Source organism: Limanda limanda, chromosome 10 (assembly GCF_963576545.1).
Source record: "Limanda limanda chromosome 10, fLimLim1.1, whole genome shotgun sequence".
Lineage (NCBI taxonomy): Eukaryota > Metazoa > Chordata > Actinopteri > Pleuronectiformes > Pleuronectidae > Limanda > Limanda limanda.
In genome coordinates this window covers 26,659,156-26,681,595 of record NC_083645.1, presented here as the reverse complement: position 1 = coordinate 26,681,595, position 22,440 = coordinate 26,659,156, and the positions used below count along the sequence as shown (strand labels likewise).

The following is a 22,440-nucleotide window of genomic DNA, read 5'->3' as shown; positions in this document are numbered from 1 at the left end:
AAACTTACTTGGCAATAAATACTTTCTGATTCTGATTCTGATTCTGATTCTGATTCTATAATAATGATAATAATGATAATCTCACCTGTATGACTGTGGTTCCAGCCGGCATGTTCTCGGCCAGGAAGGCTCTGTACGGGCTGGCATCGAACACCGGCTGGTTGTCGTTCACATCCTGGACCTGGATGCTGACGGACACCAGCGAGGCCACGTCCGTCCCGTTGTGGTTCCCCTGAGCGATCACGTCGATCTGGTACCACTTGGTCTTCTCGTGGTCGATGGTCTTCTCCACCAGCAGCGTCCCGCTCTCCTTGTCCAGGCTGAACACTCGGTCCCTGTTGCTCTCCACCGTGTTCCCGTTCACCAGGCTGTAGATGAGCGGCGTTTTGGAGTTGGCCCTCACGGAGCCGATCTCCGTCCCGACGGGCACGTCCTCGGCGGCGGAGAAGGTGTAGAGAGGCTCGGAGAACTTCGGGAGAGGAACCTCGGGAGAAACCACCTTGACCTGGACGGGGACGGTGGCGTTATAGAAGGGAAGGCTGCCGTCCCGAGCCTTGACCTTGAAGTTGAAGATCTTGTTCTCTTTGCCCACCAGGCTCTCCTTCACGCTCACCACTCCGGTGAACGGGTTGATCTCGATGATGTCTTCGCTCACGTCTTCGTCTTCGTCCACGCTGTACGTCACGTCAGCGTTTTTGCCGTCGTCTGCGTCGTACGCCATGATCTGAATGACCGGCGAGCCTTTGTTCACCGTCGACTGAATGGACACCTGGTATTCCGACGCTTTGAACTGAGGCACGTTGTCGTTCTCGTCGGTGAGAATAATCTTCACGGTGCAAAAAGCCACTTTCCCGCCGCCGTCCTTCGCCATCACTTTGATAGCGATCACCCTCTGAGCCGGGTTCTCTCTGTCCAGCGGCTGCGTGGTGACGATCTGCCCGTCAAGGTCGATGGCAAATTTCTCGTCGGCGAGTTTGTTGATGATGGTGTAGTCCACGCTGCCGTAGGGCCCGTCGTCAGGGTCGATGGCGGCCAATCGGATCACACGAGTCCCCGCGTCGGCGTTCTCGGCCAGCTCGGCCTCGTAGACGCTCTGTCTGAAGTACGGACTGTGTCTGTTGCTGTTGATCATGTCGATGTTGACCGGTGCGGTTTTCTGGAACACGCCGTCGGACACGGCCACCGTCAGGTTGTAGTACGGATCCATGTTCCTCTTGCACACGTTCGAGAAGGAGATGATTCCCGAGGATTCGTTGATGTTGAAGTAACGACCTTCGTTTCCCGAGAGGATTTTGTACTTGAGGTTGTTCAGGTCTCCGGTGTCCGGGTCTGACGCTTGGATCTTGATGACGATGTGGCCGCACTTTGCCATTTCATCCAGATTGGCTCCGTAGTGGGAGGTGACGAAGTCCGGCGGGTTGTCGTTGACGTCTGTGACGTTTACAAACACGCTGGTTTCACCGCTGAGAGGAGCAGAGCCGTGGTCCGTGGCTTTGATTTTCAAAATAAAGTGCTTTGTGTTTTCGTGATCCAGGACTTGTTTGGTGACGATGAATCCGCTGCTCGGGTCCACGTCAAAGAAGTCGGTCTCGTTTCCCTCAGTTTTCATTATCTCGAAGGTCAAATCTTTATTCTGACCGGAGTCCCTGTCGGAGGCGGACACTTGAATCACTGAAGAACCAACAGGAAGCGCTTCAGCAATGTCCACGCTGTACTTTGACTTTGAGAACACAGGTGCGTTATCGTTCACGTCCTCCACTTCTATCTCTATCGAGGCCTCAGAGAAAGCTCCGGTCACAGAATCCGACGCTCGGACCGTTAGCACGTGCATGGTCTCACTCTCGTAATCCAGCGGGTCGGTGACGGTCAAAACACCCGTTTTGAAATCGATGTGAAAGTGCTTTGAGCCGTTTTCCTCCTCGAGATTGTAGATGAGCCGATAGCCCTCGGGGTTTCTGGCCTGGACGTGCAGGATGGTGGTGAAGGCCGGGACGTTTTCAGGGACCTTCAGCGGGTAAAGAAGAGTCTGGAAAACGGGGTTGGTTCGATTCCTCACCTGAATAGCGAGCTGCGCCGCTGTGCTGCGAGCGGGCTCGGCCTCGTCCACGGCCAGGACCCTCAACACGTACTTGTTCAGGGCCTCAAAGTCCACCGGCCTCTGAAGGGACACGTCGCCCAGACCGGGATCGATTCTGAAGAGGTTGAAATCTTCCTCCAGTGAATAAACGATGGATCCGTTTTCCCCCAAATCTTTATCGACGGCAGTGACTTGATACAAAACGTCTCCCGGTTCCGTGTCCTCAGTGATCATCATGGAAAACGGAAGATTTAGAAACTGTGGAGCATTGTCATTCACATCATCTATGAACACTCTGACCTGAGCCGTGGCCGTCCTGGCTGGTGTCCTCATGTCCTCTACCTTCACCACCACAGTGTACACGTCCTGCTCCTCCCGGTCGAAGGGGACGCCCGTTGTTTCTAGAACCCCCGACGACCGGGACACTGCAAACATCCCCATCGGGTTCAGCACAGAGTATAACAGCGGCTCGTTCAGGTGGCAGCCGGTTGCTTTTAGTGCCGCTAACGTTTTGACCGTCTTGAGGTTTTCTGTGACGCTTGCTGAGTAAGCACTCTGCTGGAACCCGAGGTCGCTGGCCGTGAGGTTTGTCACGTTGACCACGACGGTGGCCGAGTCTTTGTAGAGGCCGTCGGACGCTTTGACCACCAGCTGATAAAACGGCCTGAACTCAGACACGTTGCTCACGGTGATGACGCCGGTGTCCGGGTGAACAGAGAAGGCGTTGTGAAGATTCCCCTCGGTGATGCTGTATGACACTGACGAGTCGGGGTCATGGGCCGTGACGCGGACGACCTCCGAGTGTCTGACAGCCGGGAACATGATGGACGGCTCGTACACCGGGGCGCTGAACTGGGGGGGGCAGTCATTCAGGTCCAGGATGCGAACAGTGACCTTGGCCGGCTCGGACGCAAACAGCGCCGGCTCCCCCGAGTCCTTCACCTGCACCGTGAAGTGATACTCGGCCCTGGTTTCAAAGTCGACCGGTGAAATTAAAGAGATGGTTCCCATGCTGGCGTCCATCTTGAAAACGTCCAGGATGTCGGGCTCCAGGATCTGATAAACCAGCAGCGAGTTCACATCTCTGTCGGCGTCGGACGCCTGGATGACCAGAGGAGTGTTTCCTTCTCCCAGCACCAGGCTGTTCATGGTCGCCGACTCACCGATGTGCCCGGAGTACGCCCCCTGCTGGAAAGCAGGAGCGTTGTCGTTCTCGTCCATCACGTAGACGTGGACGAGCGACCGGGACGACGCTCCGGCCGTCGTGGAGGCTGTGACTTTCAGTTTGTAGGAAACACAGTTCTCAAAATCCAGGTGCTGTTGGGTTGAGATCAACCCGGTGGAGGGGTTGATGTGAAACATCCCATCTGGATCTCCACTCTCTATCCCATAATGCACTGCGGCGGGGCTGGACGCCGAGATGGTGACGACCGGCGTCCCGAAGGCGCTCAGCTCACTGATCTCTGTTAGGTACTCGTCCAGAAGGAAGGTGGGGGGGGAATGGTCTGAGATGCGGACGTGGACGTGGATGGAGCAGAGGTCGCTGCGCTGAGGGAAGCCCTGGTCCGTGGCCTTCACCGTCAGGTGGAACAGGTCCTGAGGCTGGAGGTCCAGAGGCTTGGAGACGGTGATGGAGCCCAGCTCCGGATCGATGGAGAAGATGTGGTCGATGTTTCCTGCAGGAGAGAAAATAATGTGTTACACAAATAAAATACTCTAAAAATCATGTCATTTTTATCAGCGTACTTGAAGACTTGAAGTTCTAATTATAGACAGCTATTATAAGACAACCTGACAGATAGATTTACTAGATTATTGATATATATATTGGTAATTAATGGTTTAAGTAAGTCATTTAAAAACAAAAACAATGGTTTCAGGTTTTCAGATCCTGAGAATTCTCTACTTTTCTCAGTTTTAACTGAATGTAAATTGAGTATTTGGATCTTCTGTCAGTTGCTCTGATCTCTGAAACACGTTTTTCTCACAACTTTGATCAAATGTTGTCAACAATTGTCGAGATGTTCCAGCTCTGAAGGTGAGAAGGTGTGAGGACGGACCTGAGTGCAGAGAGTAGCGGACGTCTGCGTTGCTGCCCTGGTCCTTGTCCAGCGCCTTGACCCGGATCACCTCGGAGCCGGGGGGGGCCAGGTTGGAGATGGTGGTCTCTTGGCGAGGGCTGAGGAACACCGGCGAGTGGTCGTTGCAGTCCTCCACGTGAACCACCACCTTCACAAAGTTCCTCTTCACTGGGATCTCCTGGTCACGCACCTGAGGAGGAGCAAGGACTTGTTAGAGTGTCCAGAATATTCAAAGTTAAACTGATAATTGCATGGATGAGAACTGTGTCGCTACCATGACGATGAGAGTATGAACAGAGATGCTCTCGTAGTCCAGCTCCTCTGTTATCACCCCCACGCCGCTCTTCGGGTCCAGGTGGAAGAACCTGGTGCTGTCCGGGTGGAGGCTGCTGTGGATGGAGAACACCAGCTTACTGTTGGCGTCGGCGTCCTGAGCACCGATCTGCAGGATGTCCTTCCACGGGGACGTGTCCTCAGGAACCCACACCTTCAGACACAAGGGAGAAATAATCATGATAAAAAACAACAACAGGGTTAAGAAATTGAAATCAGGTTTTGGTTTGAATGACAATTTGTATTCATAATTGTGGTTGGACTGAGGACAGAGAACTTTTTTAGGACAAGAAAATATAGTGTTAGAGAAGTGGCCGGATCAAGGAGGCTGATGATTACTGTGATTAATAAAAACAACAGTGAAGCAGCCTCAAAAAACGCTGACAGGGATTCAAATATATATGATTTTTAAATTCAAACCACGTTTCATGTAAATCTGTCCAGTGGCTTTTGTTGAATCTTCCTTTTAAACCACAACAAATAAAAAGAAAGGGATGAAAACATAACTTCTTTGGTGGAAACTATAGATTCCAAAGCAGTAGCAGGATTATCCCTAAAATAATATAAAAGAAAAGTAGGTAAGAAAAAGAGACTAATGCTCATTAATCCAACATGAAAGGCACATCTGAATCTGATGTTGATTTCAGGATTACTGTTAATATTTACTGTTCGTATTATCAGATTTCAGCCTCCACTCAGGGACACGGCACAGAGAAGTTTGTTTGGTTTTAATGTAGAAATCCCCGACATAAACAATCTTCCTTTAAGACTTTAGTTCCTGTGATTACAGCTCTGACACATATAATCACACATAACTGTTTCTGTAATAAATCCCCTGGACGCTCTGCTACTCTGATCTATTTATTCAAACCTTACACATCCTCCTCTGGACCTCACCTCGTACAGCGGCTTCATGAAGACCGGCCGGTGCTCGTTCATGTCCAGCACCCGGATGTAGGCCTGCAGGTCAGAGATGGAACACACATGGTGTCAGACAACAGGTGCTCAGCGGGAGCGACGTTAAATATGGACGCCAGCGTTTCAGAGCTGCTTCTCATGCAGAACCTGATCTGCTGCCGCCCGCAGGAGTTCAGATTACACTCTAAACCCACGACTTTCAAATGCAAATGAGAAGATAAATACATTTGCAGGATATTGTTGTTTAATGCAGTTGGTTCGGCTCAGGGAGAGGATTAGCAAGGTGTCAGAACAATGAGATTAGGGTGTTTTCACTTGTTCAGTTTGTTTTATTTTATCCAAAAACATCAGAGGAAAATGGTGTTTTGTTGTCTTGTATTGATTTAGGCTCTAAAGTCAGACAGCTGATCACATCATCCCCCTGCGATAGACACAACTTAATTCAACTGGAAATCCTCCTGAGAGTTCACTGGACCAGGGCTGAACCTGCCAAGCTGTGAATGTCAACCAGCTGATCACACACATATGTTCTGGTCTTGTCCTCTCCTCAGAACATGTTGGGCAGACATCTTTCATGCTTACTCTACAATTTTTGGTGTGGTCATCTCTCAAAACCCATTATGTGCCATTTTTAGCTTTACTGATGAAGTCGTCCTCGGGCGGCTGTGGCTGAGGGGTAGAGTGGTCGTCCTCCAACCTGAAGGTCGGCGGTTCGATCCCCAGTCTGAACCATCTGCATGCCGAAGTGTCCTTGGGCAAGATGCTGAACCCTGAATGGCCCCCCATAGAATAACTAAGTGCTGCAAATAGATGCACTGTCTGAATGTGTGTATGAATGGGTGAATGTGAAACTGTACTGTAAAGCGCTTTGAGTGGTCTTCATCAGACTAGAAAAGCGCTATATAAATACAAATCCATTTACCATTTAAAGGCAGGGCCCATGTTGTCATAGCTTTCACCTCTCTGCTTGCCAGACGTCTGATGCTACTCTTATTAAAGGAACAAACACCTCCCACATTCAGTAGATGGATTAGAGACACCATGTCTTTCTTGAAACTGGTGAAAATCCGATATACTCTGAAAGGTTCCATAAGGAGCTTTGAGAGAACCTGGACCCCTTTATGGTCGTACTATGAGAGCATAAAAAGCCCACTACAAGAGAAAGATTAGATGGCAACCACCATAAAGTCTCTCTTAATGTGTGTACTTCTGCTGCATGGGGTAACCATTAGATGTGTAATTGTATAATTGTATTGATTACCCCCAAAAAAAGAATAAAAAAGTGTTAAACATAAAGTCAGACAGCTGTGAGTCACCTGATTTTCCTCCATCTTTGTTTTAATGTAAAAAGAAGGACTGAGAAGGACAGATGTTTATCTTCTTTTATCGTGGGTCAGAGACAGGTTTTAACACAGCAGATATTCACCTGTGTGGTGGCCGTGTGGTGTCCGTCGGTGACTCGCACCGTCAGGTTGTAGTTGGAGCGGCGAGCCGCGTCCAGGCCGCGGGCGATGGAGATGGTTCCACTATTCCTCTGGATGTCAAAGTCCTTCTCTTCGTCCCCACCTGAGAGGAAGACAGATGGATAGAGAGGTTTATTCCATCAGCAGCAGCTGAGCTCACAGGCTGAGAGCGTGACCAGTCGTCACATGTGATCTCTGAGATGATCCGTCCCTGTCTGCAGCTCGGGGTTTGACTGGTTGTAGCAGTGATGTGTTGTGACATCGTCCTTCAGAAGCTAAAGAGACAGAGGGAGTTGCCTCTGGGGGGCGCTATAATAAACGTTAATTTCCGTAACGTTAGCTGTAGTAACTGCAGCAGTCCAGTTTTAATTTTCTGCATTTTTTAACTGTGAGATATGTAAAATACTTAAAGGTTAATCCCACTTTGAGTGACTCGGCCTCAGGCAGCAGGTCAACAGGTCGAGTCCCAGCCGCTCAGAGCTTTTACAACGGGTCATCTCCCTCCTCAATACAGAAAGGTCTGAAATATATAAACTGCCTGCTCACACCAAGGCAATGCATGATGGGAACTTTACACTGACCCAGATTAATTAATTGAATTAAGAGGTTTTCAGTTCTTTGGAATAGAATTTAAAAAATCTGGACATCTTTAATCACAGATGCAGCAATTTTGGCTTTTTTCGACACCTGGCCCAAGTCCATACCTTCAAATAATGTTTTTAAGGACACACACTGCTTTCAGTTAAGACAAAAATTAATCTCACAATAACAACTTTCCTCTATTCGTCTAAATCTTGAACTGAAAAGTCTCCAACAGACGTATTCTGGGTTTGAAAAGCTTCTCTCCTCTAAATGTAAAACTCTTGTTTCTTGTTTAATTGCATCACTGATCTTTTATTGAACCTGATTTATGTGATAATTACAAATCATCTAATTACAAATCTGCAGCAACACAGTTTCACTCCACGTCCATCTGGCTTCTCTTTCTCATCTAATTGGCTTGATCCTCTTTCTCTTCCTTTTTCTTTGCTCCATCCCTCCTTCCTTCTGCCTAGTCTTCGTTTCTTCTGCTCTCTCTCTCTCTCTCTCTCTCTCTCTCTCTCTCTCTCTCTCTCTCTCTCTCTCTTTCTTTCTCTCTCTCTCTCTCTCTCTCTCTCTCTCAGCAGGTTGTGTGTTAATACGTGAGAAAGGTAAACCTCATGCTTGCTCAACCAGATGGTATTTATTAAGACATACAGCTTGCAAAGGGACAAACACACACACACACACACACACACACACACACACACACACACACACACACACACACACACACAAACACACACACACTTTTGAGGCAGCACATTTCTATTTGTGCATGTACACAAAGACAAAAGTAGAATAGATAAAGCTAAATAAATAAATCCCTCTAATATTTAACTGCTTGTTTTTTCACGTCCTTCTTTTCTATTATTAAACAAACACACACACACAAGCAGATAATCAGGTCACTTTCTGTCTCTAAAGCCTCAGTGACCGAGCTGAACCGCTGCGTACAAACCGACCATGTTTATGACAATACGTAGCCATATTAGATGGATAAATAAATATATCCCTCTAATATTTAACCACTTGTTGGTGGTTAAACACACACACACACACACACACAAACACACACACACACACACACAAGCAGATAATCAGGTCACTTTCTGTCTCTAAAGCCTCAGTGACCGAGCTGAACCGCTGTGGAACAACCGACCACGATGATAAGTCTGTTTTATTGATTTAGATTTTTTGCAGGAAACACATCAGAACCAGGGAGAAGATAAAAATAGAACAAAACTAATTCATCATCACATATTGCCACCGAAATCTATGAAAGTTTGCAGCTTGGGATGGTTTATTCGAACTTAAGGAAACTGTTCAGCCAACCATGACGTCTCTGCCCAAGTCGTTTTTTTAGTCTGGGCAGTAAAACAGAGTGATGCGTATTTTATAAAATTATTCTTAATCTTCTAGATCCTCTCCTGCTCCTCCCTTCCCCTCGTAGAGACCGACCCAGGCCGTGCATCTAGGTTATCAGAGGAGCTGATCACAGAGATGGAAGCAGACGCTTTGCTTCAGGGCGAGTCGAGGAGCCGAACTCCACATGACCAGAGAGCAGATGTCCTCCTGCAACTTCCTCCTGAATTTGCTGTCAGGCATAATAAAATGAGGTTTTAATTCCTCGACCTGTCCTGCATGTGTCGGCCTCGGGGTTCTCCTCCTCCTCCGGGGAACCGACCTGAAGGAGGAGGAGGAGCTCTGCTCGGAGAACCGGGTCAACGTTCCTGCTGAGAGAATCGTTTTCTCTGATTTGATCTGCTCTCGTATTCTTTGAGTCACTGCTCAGAGGTCGGGAGACAGGTGAGGGTCAGAGATGAAGATCGATCGCCTCTGACCTTCGACTCGCTTCAATCCTGCTGCCGTGATACAGTTTGATAACTTTCTGCTAAAGCGAGTGAGGACAAGAGAAAGAAGACAAATGAACAGTGTTGTTGTTCTTCTCATGACCTCTGTGATTAAGACTGCTGCCCCCCCCCCGAGGGGATAGGACCTCCAGGGGTTTGGAAAGTAAGCAGAAAGTTTGACGAGTTCATCATCAATCAAAATCCACTCACTCACTTTCAATCTATCAAACTGAAACGTCACATTACTCATCAGAGAATGAAGTTTTCTCTGCTGATGAAGAACACGAGATACGGTGGAATGTTTCCAAGGTGGAAAGGATTTGTCATATTGTACTGTCTGTGATAATATCAACAGGTGTAAATCCTGGAACAACACTTGTCATACAATATTGTGTTGTGTTGACGTTTGGCCGAAAGCAAAAAGAACCAAGCTGATTTCAAAAAGAGGAACAACAAGGTCGAGAGAACAAGATCTCCAATGTTCTTTTCATTAATAGTAATATAACAAAAGTGGATCAATCTATGCATTGTGTAACCACAGTAAATGTGCTTTGACTGAATGTCTTTAACATGGTGTTTTTTTTATGCTATTACTTATTTCGAATCCTTTGTCATTACATATTATCTGCTGTCTTGATTTAAGATTTATAACCTTATCATTTGAAGTATTTGATTTGAAATGATTTTGTATTTTTAGGGCCCGAGCACTGACAGGCACTGACTGTTGAGGCCCTATTGAAATTGTAAGAATTATTATTATTAATATTATTATTATTATTATTCAGGCAAATTAATTGGCTTTTTGAAGGCTTTACCATGCTCAAAATGAAAATTTGCAGAAAGTTAGAAAGTGGTGAAAATGTACGTATTCTGGAGGAATTTTCAATGGGCGTCGCAAAATGTTTCAACAGTGCCCCCCCCCGAGACCCCTGGAACGTGTTCACATTGACCGATCTTCACAAAAATCGATACACAGGTGTATCATGACCATGAGTTTTTCTTGTCTTTGATGCTTTGTATTCTTGTGTCTACACTGATTACTTTATAATACTTTATCAACATATTGTCAGGCCCTTATTGGACTTAGAACACCAGTCTCACCCTTTACACCCTGGGGAAAGATTTATTATACCTATAAGTGTGATGTGAAGTCATTTTCATTCTCATTGTGTTTCCATCACAAGCTATTGGAACCCCCTGCTGGAATCAGACCCTCAGTCTGAACCCGTCCTCTCAGAGCGGACGCTCATCCCTCCGCCCCCCCGCTGAGGACAAACCTCGTCCTCCAGCAGAGAGCGGCGAGCTCCCGCCTGCAGGCGCCGTCCCTCATCTGGTCCACACGGCGCCCAGCAGGGGGCCGGTGCACGGGTCAGGGATCACAGTGAAGTGAGTGATGCTGATCCATCCACAAACAGACCTGCTTCTCCATATCCTGTCCCTGGTGTTTCCACACGGATCTGAACTCACACTCACAGGAGGTGTTTCGCCTATTTTGACAAAGACCCGCGATACACATCAGCGCTCGGCTGCTGGAGAGAGGAAGGTGAAGCGGGCTGATGAATTCCTGATGCTATCGGTGTGGGAGAGGAGTTCTGTGACACAACACCCCCCATCCTCCCGGGCTGTGTCGGGATCAGTGGAACCTTTCACACAGAAGGTTCAGGACAGGAATGTTGCACCTTCACTCTTGCTCAACATGTAGAAAGGTACAAACACAGAGTGGGAGTCGACCTGACTTTACACTAGAAAGGGGGGTTGGGGGGGGGCAGGTGTTACACGTCACGCCTCTGATTCAAGAACAACAACAACATCGGATGTGATGTCACACACTGAGCGGCAAATATGACAGCTTTGTGTATTTCTGCAGAGGAGGTTATTTTATTCACCGCTGTGCGTTGGTTTGTGTGTTTGTGTGTTTGTCGAGAGGATTACAAGAACAAGCTACACAACAGAGCCACTGTACTTCGGTTCAAGGGAAACCAGAAAACACTGGGATCTGTGGATAAATGAGGCCCTCGGGAAGGATAGAATAAATAGAATAATATAATAAAAACCTTAGTTGTTGATGCTCCACACAGTTTTGAATTAAAGACAGTTTGAAGCATCATCGTTCTCTCAATGACAAACACCATCAGACACGAGGAGGAGAGGACGGGTGGAGCTGGAGGTCGACAGGTCAACAGAGTGATGATGACTGAGGGATGTTCACAGACGACCCAGGGAGACAAACGCATCTTTACAACCAAACCCACCGGAGCTGTGATCCAACACGGATCCATCGGCTCCTGAAGCTACAGAGAGAACCAGTGGAAGACCTGAGGCTGCTGCTGGATGTTCTGGTGACTACTTTGGATTTGATGGCTTCGGATTCTTATATATAATAATGATATAAGTCTATTTCCTTTCCATGTTTTTATGCTACAATCCTTCTGATTTGTGTGATCTGTGTTCAGGACGTTTCAGAATCAAAGTCTCCTCTGGACGATCAGGACTCTTCCTGACGTTATGAATGTCAGACCTCCGGTGGCAGCAGCTCGGAGGCGTCCCCTCGGGGAAGCACAGAGAGTCTGTTGTGTTCTGTCGAGTTCTGGCACCGGTCGAGCTTGGAACAGGAGGAACCTCGGACCTTCTCCTGCACCCGCTGCCCCGGCTGGCAGGAAACCAGGTGTGGCTTCCTGTGAGGATCAGAACCTCCGGAGTCCAGAGGGACGATTTCCACTTCGGCTAAAAACATGTCTTCACGCCTGTTACTCCCCAGAAAGCCCTCTGACAGTGACAGGCCTTCTCACAATGCTCCGGGGGGAGAGAGGGCAGAAAGGAGGGAGGAGGAGAAAGAGGAGGATGAGAGGGAGGAGGAGGAGGAAGAGGAGAGGAGAGGAGGCTGCTTGTCTCTCCTGTGGTGATCTGGCAGGTGATGAGAGGAGGAACGCTGCTGGTTAATCCTCACAGAGAGAAAACCTCCTGCTGAGACCAGGACCCTGTCTTCCTCCTCCTCCTCCTCCTCCTCCTCCTCCTCCTCCTCCTCCTCCTCCTCCTCCTCCTCCTCCTCCTCCTCCTCCTCCTGCTCCTCCTCCTCCTCCTCCTCCTCCTCCTCCTCCTCCACCCATCCATGACTCCAGGGACACTCACACTTCTACGACAGTGAGATTGTTTTATCTATTTGTGTATAACTTATAAAACAAAGGAAGACTGCTAACACCGGAGGGAAAGTATTACAGAAAGTTGGCTGTGTACATATCTATAAACTCAAAATATGAGAATATACACAACTTAATACATATCACAGAAAGAAACACCAACTTCTCAACGTCCAGTAGAAGAAGAGAACTTACATCCTCGATAGAATAAATCAGGTGAAAGCAACTTTTAACAAATTGATAAAAAACTATTCTGTAAAACAACACAAGTGCGTTTTTAGAGGCTGATTGAGAAGAAGTGGGTTTGATCAGATAAATAAATTGCAACTCCACAATCCTCACTTCCTTTAACACTGGTTTGTCTCCGCCCTGCTCTCGCGACTCTGAAGTCGTTCCCTGCTCCGACCTTTGGGAAACGGCTCGTCCTCGGTTCATGTGGCGACTCATCAGGACGCTCGACGGCTGAAACCTGTGTGAATCCTCCCGTGTGAGGCGACTCTCTACAACTCAGCACTTTGGTGTAAATGGCAATATGGTGAATGTCAGTTGTGTTTTACTAATATGTTTTTCTTTCTGCCTCGGCTGCAGGAGACGAGAGAGTTGCTTTGATCTATGAGACGTTACTCTGTGATGACCCAGTTCAGATTGATGGAAGTTTTGTTTTCTCCCCTTTCTTCTTTTAAATTGGAGTGTATTGCAGAAATATTAAAAAGTTTTTCTCTTCTCCGAGGTTTGTCTCCTGGTCAGAGATCATTAACCCTGACGAGTGTGATGCTTGTTTTTCATTAGAGCTTGAACTTTATTCTGTTTTCCTCATTTCACCTGCTCAGCAAACAGCTTCCGATCGATGTGTGTGTGTGTGTGTGTGTGTGTGTGTGTGTGTGTGTGTGTGTGTGTGTGCGTGTGTGTGTGTGTGTGTGTGTGTGTGTGTGTGTGTGTGTGCGTGTGTGCGTGTGTGTGTGTGTGTGTGTGTGTGTGTGTGTGTGTGTGCGTTCGCTTACACTCACCTACGATATCGAACCACCTCAGCTGCGGCGTCTCCGTGGTGATGATGCCCACCATGTGTGTGACGTTGTCCTTCTCCATGACGGCGAAGGTGAAGTGGGGCTCGTCGAACGTGATTGGCTCAGCAGACCGGGGCGGGGGGGCGATCCACTCCACGTCGAGTCGGGACGTGGACGATCGGGACGGGAGGCCGTCGTCCGTGGCTTTGATCTACGGATTCAAACAAACATCGATTTAAAAGGGATATTAGAGTTTATTAAGAAAATAATAATGTAAAATGACCCAAATTTAGCTGAGGTGCTGTTGGGATTTCAAACTTTTAACGATAGGTTGTGTCTGACTGAACTCTTAACAATAAAGATAGGAACAGTTTTAGCTAGATATAAGGCTTTGGTACAAATGATTTAATAATAACTTTTTCCTTCCTAGGGTTTATTCTACAAATTAAGAATGACTCTTTTACGTGTTCTCATACTTAACTTTTGATATTAAAGCATATTTTCCTTAGCTGCATTAGACATCAGACAGAGTTCATGGAACTGTCCCTTCTGGGGCAAAGTCAGTGGGACATTGTTTGGGTTCAGTTTGTTGCGAATGTTTACACAGTCAGGTTTGTTTTGATGAAGCAAAAACATAATAATCTTTTCTCCAATTGATAATATTCTTTGGCCGTCATGGCATCTGCTGGTTCAAGGCCTTTTATGAAGTAAACAGGTTGCCAAGCAACTATAACATCATTGGGAGTGTCTTCATGTTCACTTCCGTATTCCAAAAGCCAGGAGGATGGATTACGCCTGCGCACTTCCGAGGAGGAGGAACGAAGATCTACTGCTGTAAAATAGACAGGCGCTGGATGTTCATGGCGCTCTGATACGACTAATGTACTGGAAGCCCATTGCTTTGCTGTAACCTGTTCATTGCTTTCTAAATAAATACTTAATTGAGCAGATAATTGAGCAGACTGAGTTCGGCTCTTCTTCTCTTAAAGGATAAACGATCACGCTTTAACAGTGCCTCCAGTTTCTGTTCATCATGAGTTCACCGGTATTGAAATGTGAAATAAACTGGGAACGTGGTCAAACTGAAAGCATCAGAGGAGAAGTGGACCAGGAACCTGACAGTGACTCTGGATGAGCTCCAGGAAAAATCGACCGTGTGGAGAGACGGGAAAACTTCCAAGAGGCTTTTGGCCACAACAACAGAATCGTGGCTCCACATCAGAGCGACTCCACAGATTTTTGGCGCCTGCGACTCAAGATGAAGTCGCCATTTTGACACCGAGGAGAAGATCCGGTGAGATTAACAGATGATGGTCGACTGGCTCAAAGGACAGTGGAGATGTAATAGGAGCGATTTTTGCATAAGATAATAACTTCGATGGGGATGACGCCAAATTTAAATCAGGTATGTTTTTTGGACCACAAAAAAAAGGGCTTGTAGTGGAATGTCACAGAAATGGGAACATTCTTGAAATTTTATTTACCTATTTACTGATTTATTTTTTATTTTTTTTAGGGCTGGGCAAGTTTACTCGTTTTAATCGAGTTAACTCAAGTGATGAGTTAACTCGATTGTTTATCCGCCAATTATTTTCTTTTTTCCTGTTCTGCAGCAGTCAGCAACAGACTTTCACAAAATAAAAGCCTGACTTTCACAATAAAACAATAAATAATCAAACCTGAGTTAATGCGAGATAAAATAATTAATCGAGTTAACTCATCACTTGAGTTAACTCGATTGAAACGAGTTAACTTGCCCAGCCCTAATTTTTTTATTTAATTTAATTTTTCCTCTTTCTTTCTTTTCTCTGCTTTGTCTTGCAGCAGTGATGTATGCAATTGTATTGTATTGTATTGTAATAATCTAATATTCCTATATATATATATATATGTATAGTATGGTAGTATTGTGGGTAGGGGTATATCCATCTGATTTGTGTTTATAATTGTATAATTGTATTGAGTACCCAAAGAAAACTAATAAAAAGTGTTAAACAGAAAAAAAAATAAAAAATAAAAAAAAAATAAAAATAAAAATAAAATAAGAACATTCTGACAGACAAACTTACACATTATTGGTTTTGCTCTTTTCATCTGAAAACGTAGAATAACACTGGCTTCATCGTTTGATCGTGTCTAACAGCTGCTCTGTGCATCACTGGAGGAATCCAGAGTGATGACAAGGACGGAGACGCTCACTGTCCTCAGAGCAGCTGATTCATCAAGTGTCTTCTAAGGGGATCAAGCACGAGGTAGTTCAGCCTCTTTAGCCGAGCTGCTGGGCTCCGGTGAGGCTTTCAAGTCTCCACGACTTCTACACGACACCTAAATCAAGCCACAACTCTTTAGACAAAGTGTTTACCTCCAACCTGCTGAAGTGCAAACTGAAGATCTCACGTGTTGAAAGACGTGAGGCCCCCTCTTCGTTTCACCGTGAGTTTCTCTCAGATCGGGCGACGGTTTGAACAACATCAGAGTTAAAGGTGTGAAGACGTCGTGGTGAGAACCAACCGTGAGAATGCTGTAGTTCCCGGGAGAGAAGTCGCCGTGCGCCGTCACCTCGCCGGTCACCGGGTCGATCTGGTAGCGCTCGTCCTTGTTGTCCTGGAGCGTGTAGGTCACCGCGGCGTTCGGACCCTCGTCACCGTCACGGGCGACCATCCTGTAGACCTGCTTTCTGCCCTCCTGGTGGCGCTGTTCAAGCAGCTTGACGTGGAAGAGTTTGTCGGTGAACTTTGGTCGGTTGTCGTTGGCGTCCAGGACTCGGATCACCACGCTGGCGGTGGAGCGAAGAGACGGAGATCCGTTGTCCGACACGATGACCTGAGAATCCAGAAGAAACGTTTAATATTACTTTGCAACATTTGGATCAATAATAAACGTTTCAGATCTCATTTTGTTTTTAAAGGAGATTTCTTCCATCAGTAGAAGAGACATGTGTGAACTCCCACTGAGAATAAGACGCAGTGTGAGGAACAGACCTGAGTTTGTCTCTGTGTGTTATTGTGGATTTATTGTGTTATTATTGTATTAAATGTGTTATTTATTGATACTCTGAACCTTTGCTTCTTTACAGGGTTTGTTTATTAGAGTCTCACCTCGATACAGTGCTCCGGCTTAGCCTCCCGATCCAAGGCTGAGTGAGTGCTGATAACACCTGTACACACACACACACACACACACACACACACACACACACACACACACACACACACACACACACACACACACACACACACACACACACACACACACACACACACACACACACACACACACACACACACACACACACACACACACACACACACACACAAAGACATAATCAATGCTGTTAGTGTTTGTGAGTCTCAAGTGAGAGTGTTAATTACATTTAAACAAATAAAACACTGACTGAAGGGTTAGTGCTTCTGTTAGGTAGGTGTGTGTGTGTGTGTGTGTGTGTGTGTGTGTGTGTGTGTGTGTGTGTGTGTGTGTGGGCGTGTGTGTGTGTGTGTGTATTTGGCGATCACAGCTAAGCAAACACCATTTGGTGCTTAGTTGTTGTTTCTGCTGTTACTGTGTGTTTGTTTGTGTCCACCTAATAAAAGTACTTCCTTGTGTGTGTGTGTGTGTGTGTGTGTGTGTGTGTGTGTGTGTGTGTGTGTGTGTGTGTGTGTGTGCATCATCTTTGTCATGAGTCTGTCCAAGAGTAAGATTCTAAAGTTCTAGAAAAAAAGCTAGCGGGTAAAGATTGATTTAAGGGTTTATCCAAAAACAACAAATCAAATATCTACATTTACGACGAACCAACAACCACATAAATAAAAATCAGGATCAGGATCGTGATGAATTGTCACCCTGTCGTGTTTAGAGCCTGTGAACATGAGATAAACCTGGAGAGGAAAGGAGGTGAAATCGATCTGAATCAGTCAAATCTCAGCCAATCAGAGCTTCTCCCTCACTCGACCCCTCCCACACAGTCGGGCTCCTCGGACCCTGACGGCTGTTTGGTGAATCAGCCGTTGTGTCTGTGTCTCAGCGGCTGTTTGTGTGTGTCTGGTATTAGATATAAACTATGTGGCTCAGCAGGTTATTCACACACATTAAGCTTCTGTGCAGTTGTTTGTCGGGAAATCAGAACAAATTGTTCCCGTCCCTCGACCTGCTGAGGGCGTTCAGCAGACACAGTTTACAAAGTGAAAATCAAAGGCTTCGTGCTCTTATCTGGTTTTATTTAATGTCTGGTATAAAATGTGTGATTCCTCAGAGATTAGCTGACAACTGGTTTGTTTGTTTTAATATTTGATGTTGTTTTAAAAGGAAGAACGAGGTATAGTTATTACCTACTAGTGAGAAATATGACATCTCTGTCACATGTACTGTAAATAAATATGGATAAAGCTTCTCCACTTTCCTTCCACTATCCAGAAATACATGATCCGATACATGCACCTTTTATATATTATCAAATACAATTTCACACCGGACTTGAGAACATGGAGAACTACTTAAAATAATTTACTTACTTTATTTGTTGTGTATTTTTACATTTATGGTCCATATCCTATCCACTAACATGGAGTAGGCAGGGGTTTTTGACACCTACACCACAAACTGCAGCCAACAGTCATATCGTCCATCCTCAAAAATTGCCTGTGGTCTTGCAATAATTTCTATGAAGCAGATCAGCCAATAATCAGAAGGTCGGTGGTTCCATCCCAGTTTCCCACATTCCGCAAATGAAACACACCAGACCATATCCTTAATTAAAGAGATTGAAGACTGGAAACAATCTTCATCTGACTCGACTTCTTCATTAGTCAAAAAGTCTCTTTTCAAGAATAAACTTATTGTGAATTCAAAGCTGCCACTTTTCTGTATTTCCTTTAATTTTGCTGCACCCCTCCCCTCCCCCCGTAGCAGCAGTGTGTGAATTTCCTTCTGATCTTATCTTATGTAAACTAAACAAATTATGTCAAATGATTTAGAGCCGATGTTCGCTCTGATAGAGACATAAGAGACAGGAGGAATGTTGGATAAGAAGGGAGTGTCTCTGTGTGTGTGTGTGCAGATGTGTGTGTGTACATGTGTGCGTGTAACGTCAGACTCAAAAAATTAAATAATACATATTCTAAGTTTGATCAAAAACGTCATTAAATCTGTTTCTCTTTGTGTCCTCAGCCAGAAACATACTATTTTTTAGTTAATCTTAATTTATCCCAATATTTCAATCGATACTAACTTGCGTTCAATGTATATATAACATCTATATAGTGGGCTTGTGTTTTTGAGGAAGTAGATGTTGAGGCAGACACATGTTTTCTTGTTGTCGGTGGCGTGAGAGAGACCCGGGGTCTTTTTTTACAACAGTGCAAACAAGCCCCCCCCCCTCTGGGAGGACATGATGAGAACAGGTGGGTCACGTTAGAAAGTGTGTTTGTGTCATTAGCGCAGACACGAGAATCAGGAGTGAAGCCTCATCTCTCCCTCGTCGCCTGCTCTCACTCAGCCGTGCCGTCAAAACCACGAGAAGATAAACAGTGTTGTCTGGTGTGTGTGTCTGTGTGTGTCTGTGTAGGGGGGGGGGGAGGGGTTGTTTGTTTCTCTCTGGTTTGTAACTGCACAGCTGCCACTTCTCCTCTCTGCCTTTATTTCCCTCTGTGAGTCAGTGATCTGGTTTTTAAAGGAGATATCTCTAATTACGTGTCGGAGTTTCCAGGCCACATTTCATGAATATCAATGAGGGAGAAGGACACTCGAACATATCAGCAGCGAACGCCTGGAGTCCACATTCCCTCGGGTTTGCGTCTAGAGGAATTTCTGTCTCATTTACTTCTCCAGTAGCAAATGAGTGCAAATGAAGTTGAGAGGATAAACAAGCGCCTGAGAGGAGCAGCTAACGGCCCAATTCTTCACTAATTGCTAATTGCTGTTTAATACTAATCCAAGCTGCCGCCACAGAATCTGAAACACATGAGGACCTGATCTGATCTGAGATCTGCTTTGTTTCCGCTCGTCAGACTTAATAACAATGATATCTGATCTGTGGACAGACAAACTGTCTCGAGGGACATTCACATGCAAAACGTGGCGTTTTCAAGCTTTTCTGATGTTTCAGAAAACAAACAGATCTCGACAAAACATCCTGAAACTCCTGGTTTGAGACTGGACCCTGTGCTTTCAGTATTGTCAACAAATCTCATTAGAATATTATGTTATCAAATCTTTATGACGACTCTGACTTTTCTGTGGATCTTAGCCCTAAATACAGAACTTGGATGTGAATGTAAAGAACATAAAGAAACCAACTGTTTGTTTCATCAGGAGATAAACTGCAGGTTTTGTGAGTAACTGAGGAATTCCTGACGTGCCCGGCCTTGTCACAATCATTGTTTTTTTTGTGAAACACACAATAAGTTCATTTTGTAATTTGTCCCTCCCTTGTTTTCTGCTCAAACCTGTTGTCAGAGTCGGACAGAAAAGTGTTCACAGGATTCTTTTCCTTCTTCAGCTCACATCCTTCCCTACTGAAACATTTTCAACTCGTTCTCTCAGGTTGAATCAGACTGACGACCCTGCAGCGTAATCACATGCGTCATGAAAAATCAAAGCTAAGGCAGAAACCTCTGAGTCATTCTCCTCCTGTCGAGGCACGAGACGTTTCTACACTCGTCATCCTCCACGTTAGTAATCACGGGTACATTTGTGAAAATTAGACGAGGTGGATCATGTTCGAAGGATCCTGTTTCAGTGACGGCTCAAATCTTTCAGAGTAAAACAATCGCCCTCATTCACGTGGATTAACGTGAGCAATGAAAGCTGATATCAGTTTGTGTATCTCTGGTGTCTAATGATTTTCGGGACAGAGGTTTTGTCATCAGATCCTCTTGATGTTTCATTGGACTTCTCTGCTAATTACTTTGTTATTTGTAATCTCTTAATAAAGAAGTTCAATGATGTTGATTTGTGGTTATTACCGTCTTCTCCCGTCTATTGTGTTGCTTAAAATCAATGTTTAGTTTTTCTTAAGCAGACCCTTGTAAGATACATTTTTGGAAATCAATCTTCAGTATAAGGAGTAAAGTTCATCTTTTCTCTCTCCATGAATTTGACTCCTGAGAAAGTAAAAAGCAAACGCAGACACAGATTTCTTCCGTTTGTATGTTCAGCTGCTGTTTGCACATACACAAAAACCACTTGTGTGAATGTGTAGCTCTCCGCCTGTTTCAACACACAACTCCCTGTTAACACAGCTCGGCCTCCTTCCCTGTAATCCCTCAGCACACTGGCCTTTGGGTGTGGACCAGCTCCGGAGCTACCTGCAGATTACGACAGGACGACAGGACGTGTCCCGGCTCGTCGAGCTCGTTCGCTCCGACATCAAAGTACTGTGAGTGGTTCCTCAGTTTTGCAACTGTCAAAGATGAACGTGCAGAAAGCTTCAGGAATCTTTCTTCTTCCTCCTGCTGCTTCTCTCGCTAATGTCCATTCAGAAAACAGATGAATGAGCTTCTGAGTGATTTCCAGAGAAACGTCTTTTAAATACACGTCTGCTGTCTCTGTGACACACCCGGGTTCTGCATCGCCTGTTCTGCCCCGACTTGCTCCGGTGCATTAGGACAGATCTACTGCATCCACACCCCTTCACTCCCCAGCTGCAGCCATATCCCCGAATCAAACTGTAAATCAACCCTGCTGACATCGCAACACGTAAATATGCCGAAATAAAATCGGAGAGACAAAAGGTGATCCAGATGTTTTATATTCACTTATCGAGTTTGAGTTCATACATAAATCCATCAGAGGGAGAGGTGTCACATAAAGTTCAGAGCAAACTGCTCATGAAACAGGAAAATGGCGTCGAGTTATTACGTAAGTCCGTGCACGTAGGTTGGCTCAGTAAATCTTCAATGACATGTTTCAGTGAGCTGCACATTCAAATGTCTGCACCCAGAGGACCGGAGGGTGAAGCTGCATATAGATGATTAAATTTAACTCTGCACGGCTGAATGAAACTGGAATAAAATGCTCATATTTCATGGTTGATGAAATTACCTGTTTTGGAGTCGACGTCGAAATACTTCCGGTGAGGTTCCGGCATCTGGAAGGAAAGTTTCCCCTCAGACGAAGAGTCCACGTCTGTGGCTGACACCACCACGACAGATTGGACCTTGTCCACGTTCTCCTGGACGGATGCAAAGTACACGGGCAGGGAAAGCTCCGGAGCGTTATCGTTAACGTCCAGGACCTCCAGGAAGACGTGAGTCCAGGAGACCAGAGGCTCGGTGCCCAGGTCGGTCACATAGACGGAGAGCCAGTAGTGAGGAATCTTCTCCCGGTCCAAGGTCTCAGTCGTACGAATCACACCTGAGATGTTAGGTGGAGAGACAGGATTCATTGTTTGGATAAAACCACACATCTGAATTTACATTTAAAACGAATGAAGCAATTATCAGTCGAATCAATTTCATAATAGATATGCGTAACCACCCAGGAGGAAATATGAATCCCTGTGGTTTTCATCAAGCTTACGGATGTTGTTTGCATTTTAAAAAGCATGTTTTGCTTCCCAAAGGTGGGTTGAGACATTTTCTGAATTCTCTGCAGAGCATCATGGGCGACATGCTTCTGTTGCCACAAGGTGCTCAAGCTCCGACAAGAGGCCGAATACCACAGAGTAGTTATGGTTCATCCGGACTCTAGAAACAAGTGCTGCAGTTATAAGCTTAAATCTGGAGACCCTGAGGGAGAGCTGAAAAACCAGCTACACTGAAAGAGAGATGTATTTCTGCATTGCTCTAATATGACAGAGACCTCGATTTGCCCTGATGTTATCGGAGCTTTAAGTGCAGCAGCGTTATAGTGGAATGTGCCTCTGTGAAGGATATGTACATGAGAAATACCATGTTGTACAACCTGTCTTATCTGAGGGAAACTCAGCATTTCCCAAAACACAACCATTTGCCACTATATCCAAACTGCCTGCCACATACTTTCAATGTCTTTACTATTT

General features: G+C 45.7%; 1 protein-coding gene across 1 annotated transcript in view; it reads right to left on the bottom strand.

Annotated features, from left to right (window-relative positions):
- fat2 (FAT atypical cadherin 2) overlaps positions 1 to 22,440 on the bottom strand; it is a 74,537-nt gene that overhangs the window by 48,548 nt on the left and 3,549 nt on the right. The window contains exons 2-10 of the mRNA XM_061079924.1: positions 21,483 to 21,794; positions 16,544 to 16,602; positions 15,957 to 16,268; positions 13,449 to 13,656; positions 6,836 to 6,975; positions 5,389 to 5,451; positions 4,433 to 4,645; positions 4,138 to 4,348; positions 86 to 3,753 (exon numbers count right to left, since the gene is read on the bottom strand). Of these exons, the coding sequence (XP_060935907.1) occupies positions 86 to 3,753; positions 4,138 to 4,348; positions 4,433 to 4,645; positions 5,389 to 5,451; positions 6,836 to 6,975; positions 13,449 to 13,656; positions 15,957 to 16,268; positions 16,544 to 16,602; positions 21,483 to 21,794 (5,186 nt within the window). The remainder of the gene's footprint in view (positions 1 to 85; positions 3,754 to 4,137; positions 4,349 to 4,432; positions 4,646 to 5,388; positions 5,452 to 6,835; positions 6,976 to 13,448; positions 13,657 to 15,956; positions 16,269 to 16,543; positions 16,603 to 21,482; positions 21,795 to 22,440) is intronic.